The 15,276-nt window shown below is 35.3% G+C and overlaps 1 protein-coding gene across 10 annotated transcripts in view; it reads right to left on the bottom strand.

Annotated features, from left to right (window-relative positions):
- WWP1 (WW domain containing E3 ubiquitin protein ligase 1) overlaps positions 1 to 15,276 on the bottom strand; it is a 62,313-nt gene that overhangs the window by 19,598 nt on the left and 27,439 nt on the right. For 3 of the 10 annotated variants that reach the window (XM_080581654.1, XM_080581662.1, XM_080581656.1), the window contains 7 exons: positions 13,931 to 14,055; positions 10,828 to 10,965; positions 10,662 to 10,728; positions 8,473 to 8,654; positions 4,083 to 4,431; positions 1,935 to 2,030; positions 1,107 to 1,281 (listed from right to left, as the gene is read on the bottom strand). In XM_080581654.1, coding sequence (XP_080437780.1) covers positions 1,107 to 1,281; positions 1,935 to 2,030; positions 4,083 to 4,431; positions 8,473 to 8,654; positions 10,662 to 10,728; positions 10,828 to 10,965; positions 13,931 to 14,055 — 1,132 coding nt within the window. Of the gene's footprint in view, positions 1 to 1,106; positions 1,282 to 1,934; positions 2,031 to 4,082; positions 4,432 to 8,472; positions 8,655 to 9,912; positions 10,601 to 10,661; positions 10,729 to 10,827; positions 10,966 to 13,930; positions 14,056 to 15,276 lie in introns of those variants that run through there. The other 7 variants (XM_080581657.1, XM_080581663.1, XM_080581658.1 and 4 more) reach the window with 3 other exon arrangements.

The following is a 15,276-nucleotide window of genomic DNA, read 5'->3' as shown; positions in this document are numbered from 1 at the left end:
ACTGATACACTACTTAAAAAATTGAACTGTAAGGAGATGCAAATAGGATGCAAGCAGTCCAATTATCTTTTCTTTTTCTTCAAGCATATTCTGTCTGACAAATTCTAATTTGATGATTTTAAGTCAGAAAGGACATGCTGAGAAATGAGTCCAGGATTTTCAGCAAGAGTTATCATTAAATCAAGAAAGAATGATCACCTAAATAAATATACATATAAATATATTCTGTACTGTGAGAGAATAAATCTAGCTCAAAACCAAATAAATCTCAGGGTCAGGAAAAGTGAGAGTTTTCTGAGATGTCCGAGGTCTATCAAATTCAAAGGAAAGTTAAGTATCCAGATGTATAGAGTCCTAGTCCAGAAGTCAAAATGATGCTGATTCAGACTTATACCACAGCGGTTTCTTCTCAAAGCACTCCAGCTTTGAGTTGAATTTATTCAACTCAATTGAATTAATTTATCATTAATTAAATTAAGATCCAATCCTAGAGACTTAAGAGACTGAACAGTTACAATAAAGTGTTTAGAGTAACAGTGACCTGCAGGCACCATCTTTAACTGCAGAAAAAACAACTATCCCATTTATCTCGTTAGAAATAAAAAAAATCTGTCTCAAGAAATATCTTCTTTGAAGTTACTCACAATACTTTCTTCCAACAGTTAAGTGAGCAACGATCTGAGCAAAATGCAAAGCTGTATTAGAAATTCCAGAAATGAACCAGGTGACTTAGCTTCAAAATGAGCTCAAAGTAACAGAATTACCACACCTGTACTGATGAGAGACTCCTAATCACTAAGGAAGTTTTGAATGCCATTTAATATTCAAAATGTCCAAAACCCAGCTTTTACACTCCTTTTCAGTTAAGGGAGTGCTCTACTTTTACCTTTTACTACAGTCAAGGCTCATGTTAGGAAGGAGATTCAGAAGGGAGTACTTTTTTCTTTAAGGATTATTTTTATAAACTTTGTGAACAGAATCAGGAGTTGAATTACTGATGAGAAATATAACACATACGGTTGAATGGTTATTAAAGCATTTTAGAAAAATGAAACAGAAAGTATACCTATATCTCTATTCATTTCTAAATTTTATGCAAAAGTTACCGAATAGAGGTATCGTTGGTTAAATTGTTGCATAGCTCCCTGCAGTTGATTACGCTGAGATTGCCATTGCTCAAAGTTCCTGACTGACTCCATTGTTGGTCGCTGCCATGTTGTTGTTCTGGTGTTATGGTCCACATAGTAAACTCTTCCACGATCATCAACTCTTCTTTCCCAGCTACCGAGAAACACAAATATTAACAGCTAAGTTTTCCAATACCATCGCATAACTAATTTTCTCTTTTTGCTAAGTTCCTAGATAGTATTTGAATGAACAATTGAGAGTGACAGTCATGTTTTTAATTTCTGAAGTATGCAGCTCCCCAGCTTCATTGGTAGAAGAACAAATACACTGAGCAAACAGACTGCAGGAAATAGCATCCTCAGCTCTTTCTGTCACCTCAGTTTTAACTTTGCAATTTCCTGTGACCGTGAACAAGTTGGCAGGTTTCACACACACAAAATAAACAACCTTATTTTCTGAGAATCAGAAGTCAGGAACGACAGCACTACAACTAGTTGTGCCATCTAAATAAGGGTGGTAAAGTGTTCATTATTTAATGCTTACATTTTAAAGGAAGAAAAACACGATTTAGCAGCTACATTTGAACAAGTCATCAGAATGAGAGACATATATATACACCAATATTCTTATGCAAATTAACACAGTTCTAAGCCAACTGAAAGTTAAGGTTTCTTAATATATATGATACATTTTCAATGAGATGCTTACTAAAAATAAGACTGTAGTTGTTCTTGCACCAACCAAACAACAACATAAAAATAGTACCATTACCAGATTTAAATAATAAAAAAAAAAGTCTACATTACCCAGGAGGTAAGGGCTGTGGTCTTTCCCATGTTGTAGTTCGTGTGTTGTGATCAACATAATAGGTTCTACCATGAGGATCCTTTCTTTGCTCCCATCTTCAAGACAAAAAAGACTTTCATATAAGTCAAGGTGAAAACACTTCTTTGATAATTATTTCTCACTAAGCAAAAAAAGGTCTTTGCTATTGAAGATCCAAAGCTCATTCTGAAACACCAAAGACAACTCACATTAGAATAAAAATCATTTACTTCCTGCTTGAACTGGTATCACCATAAAAACTTCTTTAAGGGACTTGGTACATAAAATGATCATACATCAATATTCACAAATATTTCCAAATTCTATTTAAGGTATCTGAAAACAAAGCCAAGTAATTAACTGCACACAGTCTGTATGCTAAAATAACTAAATTCAGAAAGTTTAGACACATTCTTTGCATTTTCAAGTACTTGCCTCTCACAAAAAAAAAAAAGTAATCTACATTTTGAAGCATTGTTCCCTATATCCAACAAACAACAGGATCTTCCAGAGTGAACCTGAAATGCACGCTATCAGATAATTTTCCCCGTGTTCCTATTTCCTGTTCTGGTAAATTCTGTATCTGATATCACTGGGGATTACTTCTTCAGTTTTAGCTGCAAAGCTCTTACAATGAAGATGGATAGAAGAACAAACACTACAAGCAATTCAAGTTTCATGCTCTTGAGGACTGCTGTAATACAATACGTGCCACTTATAAATGGGAGAGGAAAACTGGATTAATGTTAGACAATGAACTGAAGTCCTTGCCTGTGTTAGATGTATGTTTTTCTTAAAAATGTAATTAATTAGCTCCTAAAAATATGCTTGCTACTCATAGAATTTGATGTGCACTTCTTCACTATTACAAAGTATCCTATAAAACTCCTAGAAATGCTTTCTGCAGTTCAAGAGGTTAAATGCCAAGACTATGAGATGATAAAAGAGGAGCAAAAGCATGTTTCAGAGTTATTAGGCTAAACATAACAGAGGCTCCACTAGATTTGGGGAGGGAAGGAAGGAGAATACAGTCAGGGAAGAAGAAATGCATTTGGCCATAGCGTGCACTATGCCTGGTACTTATGATCCTGTCAATAGGAAAGCAAATAACTAAGAAAAAAAGTGGGGAGGGGAAATAACTACAGCAATTCCCACCTGAGCTTCCACTGTCAAAACACATGAAAATTAAGTACCCTGTAATATTTTCCCTACAAAGTACATACTGTACTTCTGTCTTTTTAGATTCCTGTTTCCATGTTCATCCAAATGCAGAAACTCAAGTGAACTGTCCCTAATTACTTACTGAACCTGTTTCAGAGGAAGCAGATACAAGACAGGCTCCCAGAAAGATCAGCTGCAATGGCATAATGTATATATGCTTTGGGCAATAAACTACTTCTGTGTTCAAAAAAAATGTTAAAATAGTTAATATTTAGAATATCACAGAAATGTCAGTATCCTCAATTAGTTACTGAAAACATCTTTTCACCCAAACATGAAAGCTTTTTTTTTTTTGCTGGTGTGTTTGTTTAAGATTGATATATGTATTTGAACATGTGTTATATTTTTATTTAACATTTAAGCATATCTTTAATTTTGCACTTAAGGTTTAGGAGTACAGCAGTAGTCTCAAACAGTTTCATAGAATTAACAGTTTCTAGTTATTCTGAGCATATACACACACTTTAAATCTGTGTTTTTAACATTACTGGTTACATTCCTACACTGCAAGCACCTACAAGTATTTGTAGACTATTTTACTCATTTTCACTTCTCTGTATCTTAGTTGCTACTACATTCTTATAATTTAAGAACCAAAGGAGCAAAGAATTATAACCCAAATAAGTTTGAATAGATCAAATGAAAAGCTTTCACATCCATAATGCCCAAGAGTTCCTCTATTTAGATCATATTACTGTCTCATCAAATCAGTGATCAGTTGCTAGTTTCTGGGGCATGAGCTACTAGCCAATTATAGCAGCACAGTACAAACCCCATTTTAGATCAAATAATCCCTTCTCAGATAGCTGATATGCATTTGGCAATCTCCATATGGAATTAAACTGCTGTTTCTTTATATACACATTCAGACCAAACACAATTACAGTGTTAAAATCAATCCCACATACCCTGGTGGCAAAGGTTCTGTACTGGCATTACCAGGCTGCTGTCTTACAGGCTCTCCGGATGCACTTGAGGTTGAGGAGGATTCCCTTGGTTTTGCTGCATCTGCTGCTATACTGTTTCTGGCATTAGGTTGAGCACAGTCTGTTGTAGCTGTATCTTCTAGTCCAGCAGACACAACAGGTAACGTAGAAGCGTGGCTTTCGGAACAACTAGCTGCTTCTGCTGTTGACTGAGGTTCTACTGTAGTGTTAGTGCAATCTGTAGACATGGGAGCTTCTGCTGAACCTACCACTGCCTCGGAGACAGAAGAATTACCAGCTTCTGGTGCAGAGGCAGATGACTCACCATTAACTGAGAAATGGGAAATAAGAACATTTGCATATCAGATTCTGATGAGTTTTACTTTTTTAATGATCTACTTGTAGAGCAAGCTACGTTGAAACAAAGAAAGGAACACGTTTAATTCATACCTACGTGCCATAAGCAGCATTTTTGCCTAATGACAAAAAAGTCACAGTGCACCTGCCTCAGTTAAAGCTGTAATTAAAACGTACAATCTGCAAGCCACTCTCTATACTTCCAGCAAAGGTAATACCTTCGTTCCGAATATCTTGTTCAATTCAACTTTACACTCTATTCTTTAGATTAGCAAAAGGTAGACACCTGCTTCACAGAAAACAGTACCACCTTATTTGCTTTGAAACTTTGAACTTGTACGAACTTCAAAAAAGAATCTTTATTAGCATGAGATGAAAGAAAAATATTAGGAGCTAAATAACTATTCGAAATACAGAAAACTAAGAGGTAGTTCTTACACTTTTTTCCCTTTTTGAGAGTTGAGATACAGAATTGTACAATTCAGCAAAAAAAACACCTGTGTATGGCTTCGAAAAATCTCCTCCTCACACCCCCAACAAGGTCAGTAAGCCCTAAAAATCTGTATTTTGCTAACTGTTGTGGCTAACCATACCTAAGTATTAGCTAAGTACCACAGAGTCATTCGCTCACACTTCCCTCCCATCCGCAGTGTGATGGAACAAAAGGAAAAGAGGAGTAAAAGCAAGAAAACTTGATGGTCAAGGCAAAAATTAATTAATAAAAAAAGAAGCAGAAGAAGAGAGAAAGACAACAAAACAAAACAAGCGATGTAAAGGCAATCATTCACCACCTCCCATAGGTAGACTGATGCCCAGCCAGTTCCCAAGCCAAAAGATGGTTAACCTCTCTAGACTTCCTCATCTCCTTTTTTATTGCTGAGCATAACATTACAGGCATGGAATATCTCTTCGGTTGGTTCAGGTCATCTGCCCGGTTGTGTCCCCTCCCAACCTCATGCATACTCCCAATCTATTTACTGGCCTGGGGGAGGCAGAGTAAGAAACAGATAAGGCCTTAACTCTGTGCTAACACTGTTCAGCCACAGCTAAAACGTAACTGTGTTATCAACTTTATTTTGGTCACAAATCTAAAATACAGCAGCATACAAACTCCATCCCAGTCAGACCCATGACACTTGTAATTTATATAGGTCAAAGACTTAAGAAAATTATTTTAGAATAAAAGTGAATTGATTTCTGTCTTTTTAAGAACAACACAAATGTCATCCAACTCAAGCAAGCATAATCTCATAACAGGTTTAAAGCAGACATGGATTTGGCAGGAAAAAAGGGGCTAAGACGGCATAAGTACTCCCAAGCCCAATTGGCTAGTAATACATCAATACCAATCATCTGCAGAGCTTAACAGAACAGTATCTCAGCACATGACCTTGCCTCAGACAAGAGAAATCAGGTACAGTAGTCAGAGAACCCCCATTAAAAGTCAAGGTCCTTATTTAAAGCAATGCAAAATCAGCCACAACTAGGGGTGCAGAAAACGCAGGCTAACATCAGTGACAATTCTATTTAAGCTTCTCAGTTCGTACCTCTTCTGGAGTTGGAAATATTTTCCTTCAAGACCAAATATAATATGCAACAGAAACTTCAAGAAATTTTGTAACTGATAGCATACAATCAGCTTACAATTCTGAGGCCAAAATACTACAATTGCTCTATATTCGTAGCCTTATTGATAGAAATGTACAAAAATTAACCATAGATTAGTACCTATAAAATGATGGAACACCACTTTAGAGTTTACTTATTTTAATTCTGTATAGCACCCTTACAAATAAAAAAATAGCTAGACTCTACATACTACTTACTCTGTAATGTCAGCAATTTCTTGCTTTCCCAGAAAGTAAGAACAGATATTGGCAAATTGTAAATCTCATTTTCCTCTAAAACACATGCAAATGCACACACACAAAAGCAGGTCAAAAAATTACAAGCAACAGAATAGAAATCAGTAATATATTCCAATTAGCAAGCCAATTTCTTTAAGGAATTATCACTGGGGCACATATATTTCTTCACATGCATAATGATGAGCATCATTTTACAGGCAGCAGCCGATTTGTAAGATCTGTAAAGGCACTGCTTTATGAACAAAACTATTCCAGGGCAATATATCACTACTTCCAGCTCACACAGAACAGGTTAACCAACACCAAGATACATCAAGACTCCGTATTAGTTCAAGCAACTATAAAGCATGAGATAAAAAATTGCAACTACAGACAACCTGATCGGTTTTCTTCAAATGTCTGTTTTAACTAGCAGCGGCTTTATTTAAATAGGAAAAAATGCCAGCTGAAGTTTCAGCTATCATTAAAAAAGTAATTTCAATTCATCTACATGAAAGGATCTACGAGATTCCAGAATGAAGTCAGAGATCAAATTAACTGACAAATTGTTGTCTCTTTTAGTAAGCTGATCTCCAAAACAAATCTATAAAACATTATATCAGCTGATTACCTCAATATTTAGATCTGAAAAAGCAATTCTGGCAACATCACATAAAATGACAATCCTGCTAAGCACAACGGTGAGAAGAAAAAAACAAAACAAAAACTGTGTCATCAATAAATGCTGAAGACTCATTCTATATCTTGCCTCAAAAAAGTCTCCACCAACGGGTACAGTAGTTGAAAACTGTTATAACAGTAACTTAGTGCAAGCTCAGTAGTATGGTTTCATCAATATTACTATTTGAACAAATCAATTATTTCTGCAATTACACTATCCGAATACCAATTTAAAATGGATCTCTCAGCTATTGTATCTCTCCCCCTAAAAAGGGAACAACACTTAAATAATACATATGCTCTTTGGCCTTCAACTGAAAAGAGAAAGGAATTGAGTTCAAGTTCTCTAAATAGAGATACACTTCAAAGAAGACCTGATTTAATTACTACCTTTTAAAGTTTATAATTATTTCTGTCATCCTCCTACCATCCCACATTTCCCACTCTATTACAGGAAGCTTGACAGTCTCCATTCTCCTGTTTATTAACAGCTTGCCTCTTCCTATTTAAGAGTACCTTTTTGCTCTGCTATCACTCTAATCCCAGTCACTCAGCTGAGGAAAGACAGAAAGCACAGTCATGATTAGATGCAAAGCTCTCTCCGAAGAACAAAAATAATGAAAAATATTTGCTTTTCACTTCTTTTACTTTACTGAATGTTACCTCTAATCATAACCAGTATCAAAGTTTTTATGTGTAAGAAGAAAATGAGATTTACTATTTGCCAACATCTGTTCTGAAACAAGTATTTTTTTAAAAAAACGGAAGGCAAAAAGAATCTTCAACACATTTCAACTAAAAGCACAATAGTTCCTGGTGACAGGACGAGGGGGAATGGGCTAAAGTTGCACCAGGGGAGGTTTAGGTTGGATATTAGGAAAAACTTCTTTACTGAAAGGGTTGTTAGGCATTGGGATGGGCTGCCCAGGGAAGTGGTTGAGTCACCAACCCTGGAGGTCTTTAAAAAACATTTAGATGTAGAGCTTAGTGATACGGTTTAGTGGAGGACTTGTTAGTGTTAGGTCAGAGGTTGGACTAGATGATCTTGGAGGTCTCTTCCAACCTAGATGATTCTGTGATTCCCTGACAGCACTGAACAGCAGATTTATCCAATAGCAAAAGAAACCTAACTATAGTTATTCTAATTAATTCTGTGAAAGAAATCTAAGTTTTCCTCCTGACAACTCATAATATGGTTTAGTCATCTGGGATAGGGAAGGGAGATTTGGATGCTTTACATCTTTCTTCATCCAAGATGAGAATTCAAAGGGAAGTGTGAAAGTTGGTAGACTGAAGAATGGACCTACTCCAGAAAAAAATCATGGAAGTGAAAACACAAGATTATAAATTCAAGCCCAGAAACATCCTTTCAGTATTTTTGAAATCTAACAAAAAAATGTACAGAAAAAAGTGATTCAACTTCAGATTCATTTCAACTAGACAAAAAAGCCTTACGGTACATGGTCTCATAACGCTCCCATTCTTACCAGTGCTGTTGATGGGCTGAGCTGCAAGTGGTTTTGGTACTGGTGTATTTTTGGGTCTGGCTGCAACATGAGTAGGAGATGGTGAGCTGTCTCCATTAATAGCTTCTGTGCAGAACGCACTCTGTACTACAGAGTTTGAAGGTACTTGATTGTCTATCCCATTAGAAATATCACAAGCAGATCTTGGTAAAAATAAAAAAAAAGGATGGGTTTACATTAGTACAAACACGTTGAACAGTTAGGCAAAGTAAAACAAATCCTACACTATAACATGGTAAAGAAACACATAAAGGAACTGTGGTAAATTCACAACAGTTTAATACCATGTATGCAGCCTAGGTAACAGTCAAGTGCAAGACAAAAACAATTAAGGAACAACATACAAATGTTGTTTTGAAGAATTTTAGATACTTAGATAAGATTTCTCATTTTCTCTTCATCTTTTACTTTGTAATGGCATATTAGAATTGAGTTGGGCAGACCAATGTGCCTGCCACATCTTCCAAAACTGCCTTAGGAACCATTCCAAAGCAGCAGCTATGAGCAGGAGAACTTTTTCTCTCATTAAGCAACTGGAACAATAATTTTGTTTGTCATATCTCTATTTTTTTTTTCTAGTAATAACATAAGTAAGAAAACTCCTTCAGTAAAAGAAGTTTCTCTATATATAGGCAGGATGGGCCAGTATGTGGACAGATATACATAGGAAGCTCTGTGTTTGAATGGCTGCAAGGAAATACATATACTGTAAGGGCCTCTGAATGCAAAGTCCTGTTCAACTGCACTACTTTTACTTAAATCTATCCTAGAATGTATAAAGCCACCCACCAGAATCACATATTATGAAAATTACATTCAGTGCCAACTCTCCATCTTCGCAAGGACTAGCGGCTAAAAATTCAAGTTAAATATATAACAAAAAACATGAGAATTGTTACAAGTCCCACTTTGCAGAATATGAAAGGAAGAAACAGAATTTCCATGCTACCTTACCCAACTCAAGATGAGTAGTATTAACAGAGAATTAAAATACAATCCCTTTTCAATTCTAGACTAGAAACCTGTTTGTTTTAAAACTGTAAATCAAAACAGCTGGAAATTTATATGGAAAACTGTTGTAATCAGAACACAAACGTCAAGTAAACGTGACAGTAAAAGCCACACCAGGAGTAGTAACAGTTGAATGAAAACAAATGATTGCTATTCGTTTTTCAAAGTGTTATGCATATGCATTTCAATTCACTTTGCATAATCCCAAACCTTTCTAAAGCAAACTAGGATAAGTAACTTTTTATCCTCACTCCCTCATATTGGACACCTGTGGGAGAACTTCTGTTCAAAAGAAGAATCAAGTCAAGCGTACAAGAACAAATGTGTCCCTGTCATTCAAATGCATAGCAACTGTATGCTTTTTCACTCCATCCTGTGTTAAAAACTTACGTAGAAAGGAGCTGACTGCAGGGTAACTGGCAGGTCAGTACTGTTAATTTGATGTGAATATTGACCTACTTGACTCACTAATGGTGAGAGGTCAAACAATCTACTCCTACTTCTCTGCAGGCAGTCCATCAGCTGGCATAAAGATGGAGGCACCAAGAATGAAGCTCTAAATTGATCCCAAAGTCTTCTTCTTGCCACTTCAGGTTAAAGCAGGCAAAGTCTTTGCTTTAGTGTTCTGAATACTGCTTCCTAAACGCAATACAAGTCTGTTCAACAACTTCCTGATAACAACCTTAAAAAAGGAACCGGGTAAAGGGGAAGTCATTTATGCTTTTTTTCTTCTTCCTTCCGTTCAAATGGTACATTGCAACAAGTTGGTACACAGGAACAGAAATGTCTCTTAAACAGCAAAAAAAAAATGAATGCAATAAGTACACAAAATCACGCTGAGCCACTGCTCCCAGGATTTCATAAAATTTCAACTAACTAGAAATCTATTTTCAGAGGGCTACACTTTCAAGAGGCAATCAAAGTACTGGCTCTAACAGGAGAGGAAGGACAGAGTTGCAAATTTAATTTCTGTCAAACTAAATTACGTAATTATTATACAAACCGTATTTCTAAAACCTGTGGTAAAATAATTAAGGGCTTGACAGTGAAAATCACTGCCGTTCACACAAAAAAATGTTAACTCATAAATTTGCTGATATATGTCACATTCAGTCTAAAGTACAAAAATAAATTCCAACCTTATTGTACTTCTTCCTGAAGCATCTCTGTTTTCATGCACAGCTTCACCATTTTGCTGAACTTCTACTGAACAGTAAACAAACAAAAATCAATAGAAATATTCCACTACATCTGTTTGAAATATTAATCAAAATTTTACAATCCAATTGAATTGTTTTAACTTACTGGTTGCTGGTGAACTGATATTTGTAAGAGATTCTTGTTCAACAACCAAACCATCTAGCACAACTGTCAGTTCACCTGTTTGCACCATGCCACTCTTGTTTTCCAAAGACAGTTTCAACTGTTCTTTCACCTTCTCCACTAGAAACGGAGTTGGGGTGGGTAGGAGAAGAGAAGGAGAAAAGGGATAAAGGAAAAATTAAATTCTAAGCAAAGTTAAAAAAAGATTGTCAACAAAAATATATTTAGTTGTACAAAATGTAACATGAGATGTTCAGATGATTTGAATCACCATAGAAATCACTATGAAACTGTGTAAATCTACACCAGCTGTGGGTAAAAGCACACTATATTACAGAAATAAATTGTCCATTTACATAACATATTCTAGGTATATTATAGGATCCATATATTTTCAGCCGTTTATTGTAAATGATTTCCCAGGTTTTCTTTTTCCACTAAACCCTTCTGAAATCATGCACTACTTACATAACACAGGAAGTCTTAAAGCCAAACAACTTCTGAACTACACATCCAAATACTACATGTTACAAGTCACAGGGAACTTTATCCTACAACCAGAGCTTATGTTCATTTCTTATATCACCTTCCAAAAGTAATTCTAAGAGACAACTGAAAAGAACACCACTTTGAGGAAAGGATAAATACGAAGACTCCATACAGTCTTTCCTATTTAAATATATATTTTAGTAAGTTCTTAGGAGCATTTTCACAGACTCCAACTCCAAGGATTAAACAGTAAGAGAAGATACCTCAAGCAATCAAAAATTAAATGAGAAACTATTTTCCACAAAGCAAACTTTTTGTTTCAAGATATACAAAAAAAAATGTACATGGTGCAATAAAAAAATCCAATATAACTGGTAAGCAATGCACATACATGTAGACAGACATACATAACCAGAGGTAAAACATGCTGTGGATGTTGCATAATTCTCCCTAAATCAACTGATACTAGTACAGCCTTTAAAACTACACGTCAGAAATGCAAACACAGTAAGCTATGAGTTCACATTAATCAGGTTAAAATGGTTACGGCCTTTTAGTATTTGTGGTCTCAGATTAAAGGATTATTTTTTTTCAAGATGTATCAGCATATTTCCCTCAATATGACAGCGTTCCAAGCTAAAGTCAAAGCTCCCTATGCAACTTGCACTTCTATGCATTAAACTAGCATTTCCTTATTTTTTTAATTTCTTAATAAACATCATAAATGAACAATAAACATGAAAACAGGGAATGCTAGCATCAGCTATTATCAGATATCCCCAAGACTTTGCTAAGGTCAATACTGACATCTGTTATTTTTAAAAACAGATTCAACTGTATGTAGTGGGGCAACTGTTATTAGCGAACACCCACTGCTATGTTACAAATGGATTTCACTGGAGCAACCAGAAAGCTGCCAAATTACTATAGAATTATTGATTCTGAGATCTGCATTTTAGAAAATGGTACCGAAAGAAAAGGGAGAAGAAACTAGCCTACCACAGAGCTGTTAGGATACATATTCATAATTGTCATCTCTGCAAAGGGTGATTGGTTTACCTTCTGTTGTTTTAAAAGGTTAACTTACAAAACCAGACCAACAGCTCACTGTACTCCAACTGAGTTTGCAAGAAAGCTGGGAGGGGTGTGGGCAGCAATTCACTACTAACAGTGCCTAACAGGAGAAATTAATAGCACTAATTCTAAAGTTTCTGCATTTAGAAGACATCCTCTTTACATTTTCTTCAGTAAAGCACCTTTCAAGTACTGCATTTTACGTTAGGTACAAATAACTGAACCACTGAAGGATACTGACCAGATTATTCATCACTGAATTACTTGATAATCCAGCGTGTGTCAAACTGTTGACACATCAAAATCAGAAGAGCTGCACATAAATTACCTTTAGTGCAATGTACAGCTAACTCAGTCAACCATTTCCTGAAAGAATTTGCCAGGTTATCGGATCCTACAATCCCTGTATCTACAGCAACAAAATATTAACTATTTTGTTTGCTGTTACTATTACAATCTAGTTTCTTCTGACACAGTTAAAGCATAAAACATCATGCATTAGATGTTCGGAAGGCACAATTATTTTTGTGATCACTTTTTTATTCTGTTAAAAAGTATTTAAAAATATGGTCATGTAACGTCGGAATGAATATTTAAATAGTATTTTATTTCACTATAATGTCATTTTAGAAATCACTTTAAAAAAAACTTTAAAAATATGCAACTTTTCTGCTTAACTATGAAACCCTGGGCAGAAATCTTTTTCATACTGCTGAAGAAACTCCACTTGATTTTGCATTCTGTTTCATTTTTCTGTAAGAATCAGAAAAATGAAGCAGGGGGGAGGGGGTTGGGGGGGATCTCCTTTCCTCCACCTCCCTAAACAGAGCTCTCAGATTTGTGTATCTAATTTGCGAGAAAGGTTAGAAATTGGTTTAGCTGGAATTCTACTGCCACTCTGGAGCGGAATTTAAAGTGTGGATTCACCATCTTCTTGCATTAATGAAAAAAAATTAAAAGTGAATTAGATAAAGACCTGTTTTAATTCTATTAAAGACAACAAAAGTTAAAAGTTACATAGAACACAACAATCACTGATATACTAAAAAGAAGTTTCTCAATTGTTTCTTTCATCAATGGTTTCTACTGCTCTCTGGGCAGCTAAATTATGAGAGAAAAATATGCAGCCCTTCTATTAACAATTCCAAAGAAGGAAAACATGAACAATGATGGCTTTTCAAAAACTTTAGATCTTTTTGTTTGTTTTAAAAACAAGTCTAAAACAGATCTTCTAGCAAATTAGGTATTAGTTTGCCACAAAACATTTCAATTAATCACTACTGTGTTTACTTAGTTTGTAGTAACTTGTACTCTGGTGTATGTTTCAAAATTATTATATCCCATTGTTACATTTAAATTGCTCTCTATAGCACAGTTAGACATGTCCAGAAGAGACAAGGAAAGACATCAACTGAAAATCAGTTGTAATTACATGTATAGTTAGTAGTCAGTCTGATTGCCAGTTTTGATATATAGATTAGTAATAATAATTCTACTTAAAATATCCTTCAGGATAACTTACATTTTCTATTGTGTATTTCCAAAGCTTGTCTCAAGTCTACAGTGGCTCTTCCTAATAAAGCATCTGCTTTTAAAGTGTGATGGCTCCACACTCTAAATTCCAGCGTAGTCTGTGGAGTCACATTCCTGCATATAAAATACATTTTTTAAAAAATATATACAGATTTTAAAGTATTCATTCGTGTTATTAGGAGTATTTGATCTTAATTCAATTTCTCATGTTTGTTGTTGTTTCTTGATACTAATTGACTGAAAGTGGTTTTTGTACCATTAGGGGAAATTTTTAATTAATTAAGCACTGTAAACACTATAATATTTATCCTTAAGATCAATTAAAGTGCATTACTATAATAGCATAAGGAATTTGGGGAGTATCAGAATAACCTACACTAAGCTCAAATCTGTTATATAACAACATATCTTACTTGATTTATGAAAGACATATTTTCCTTATTCCTCACTATTGCAGAATTCTAACTAAAAACTCACATTATTTAATGTGAACAAAAAGGTAGTAAGTATATTTAATTTGTCTGTCACTAGAAAGAAAAATACCAATTATTAAAAATGAAAATACAACCAATCAGCTACTTGCAAGCAGGAGGAATACATTCCATAGCTGTCAACTTGCCATGAAAATGTTGATAAAACATTGCTTATGAATCCACAAATATATATATAAAGTCACAATGCATGCTCACAAAAATCAGAGGGGAAAAAATCAAATGATAAAGCTAAAGTAAAAACTGGAGGAAAGCAGAAAGATAAAGGTCCCAATTACAGTAATGCTACAATAAGCCTTGGCAGTATCTCCCCCCTGCTCAGGAAGGAAAACAATGCTAGGTCCTAGAGAGTAAGTTTTGCAAGATAAGGTCTATTACAGCAAGAGTGCTTTTAGCTGTGAAAAATGGAGCAGAAACATTGTACTGCAAGTCCAAGGTCACATATCTGTCAGAACCAGAAACATGAAGTTATATCAGTATTGCTAAAAATAATGCTAAAAACAATCCCCAGGCCGCATCAACAGAGCTAACTTTAGTCACTTGAACATGTTGGACAACATGGATCATTTTTGCAGAAATCCATGAGGAAGTATGCTTTTATATTTTGAATACGCTGCCTTCTAATGGAAGACTTACTAAAATACCAGCTTTAAAAAAGAAAAGGGTGGGGATTACACACAGAATACACTGCTGGTGCTCATGCATGCCCCATACAGGTCATGGGAACTTGTTAAACTGGAGAGTTTACTTATTCCCAAATGGACTGGGCAACTGAAACGATACCTTTCTGACAGATGGAAGAAAAGGGGACCAGAATACCTGACATATAAGAATCAGATCCTAA

The sequence above is a fragment of the Anser brachyrhynchus genome (assembly GCF_964034855.1).
Source record: "Anser brachyrhynchus genome assembly, chromosome: 2".
NCBI classification, from domain to species: domain Eukaryota; kingdom Metazoa; phylum Chordata; class Aves; order Anseriformes; family Anatidae; genus Anser; species Anser brachyrhynchus.
The sequence above is the reverse complement of the archived record's forward strand: the minus strand, read 5'-3'. Positions and strand labels throughout refer to the sequence as shown.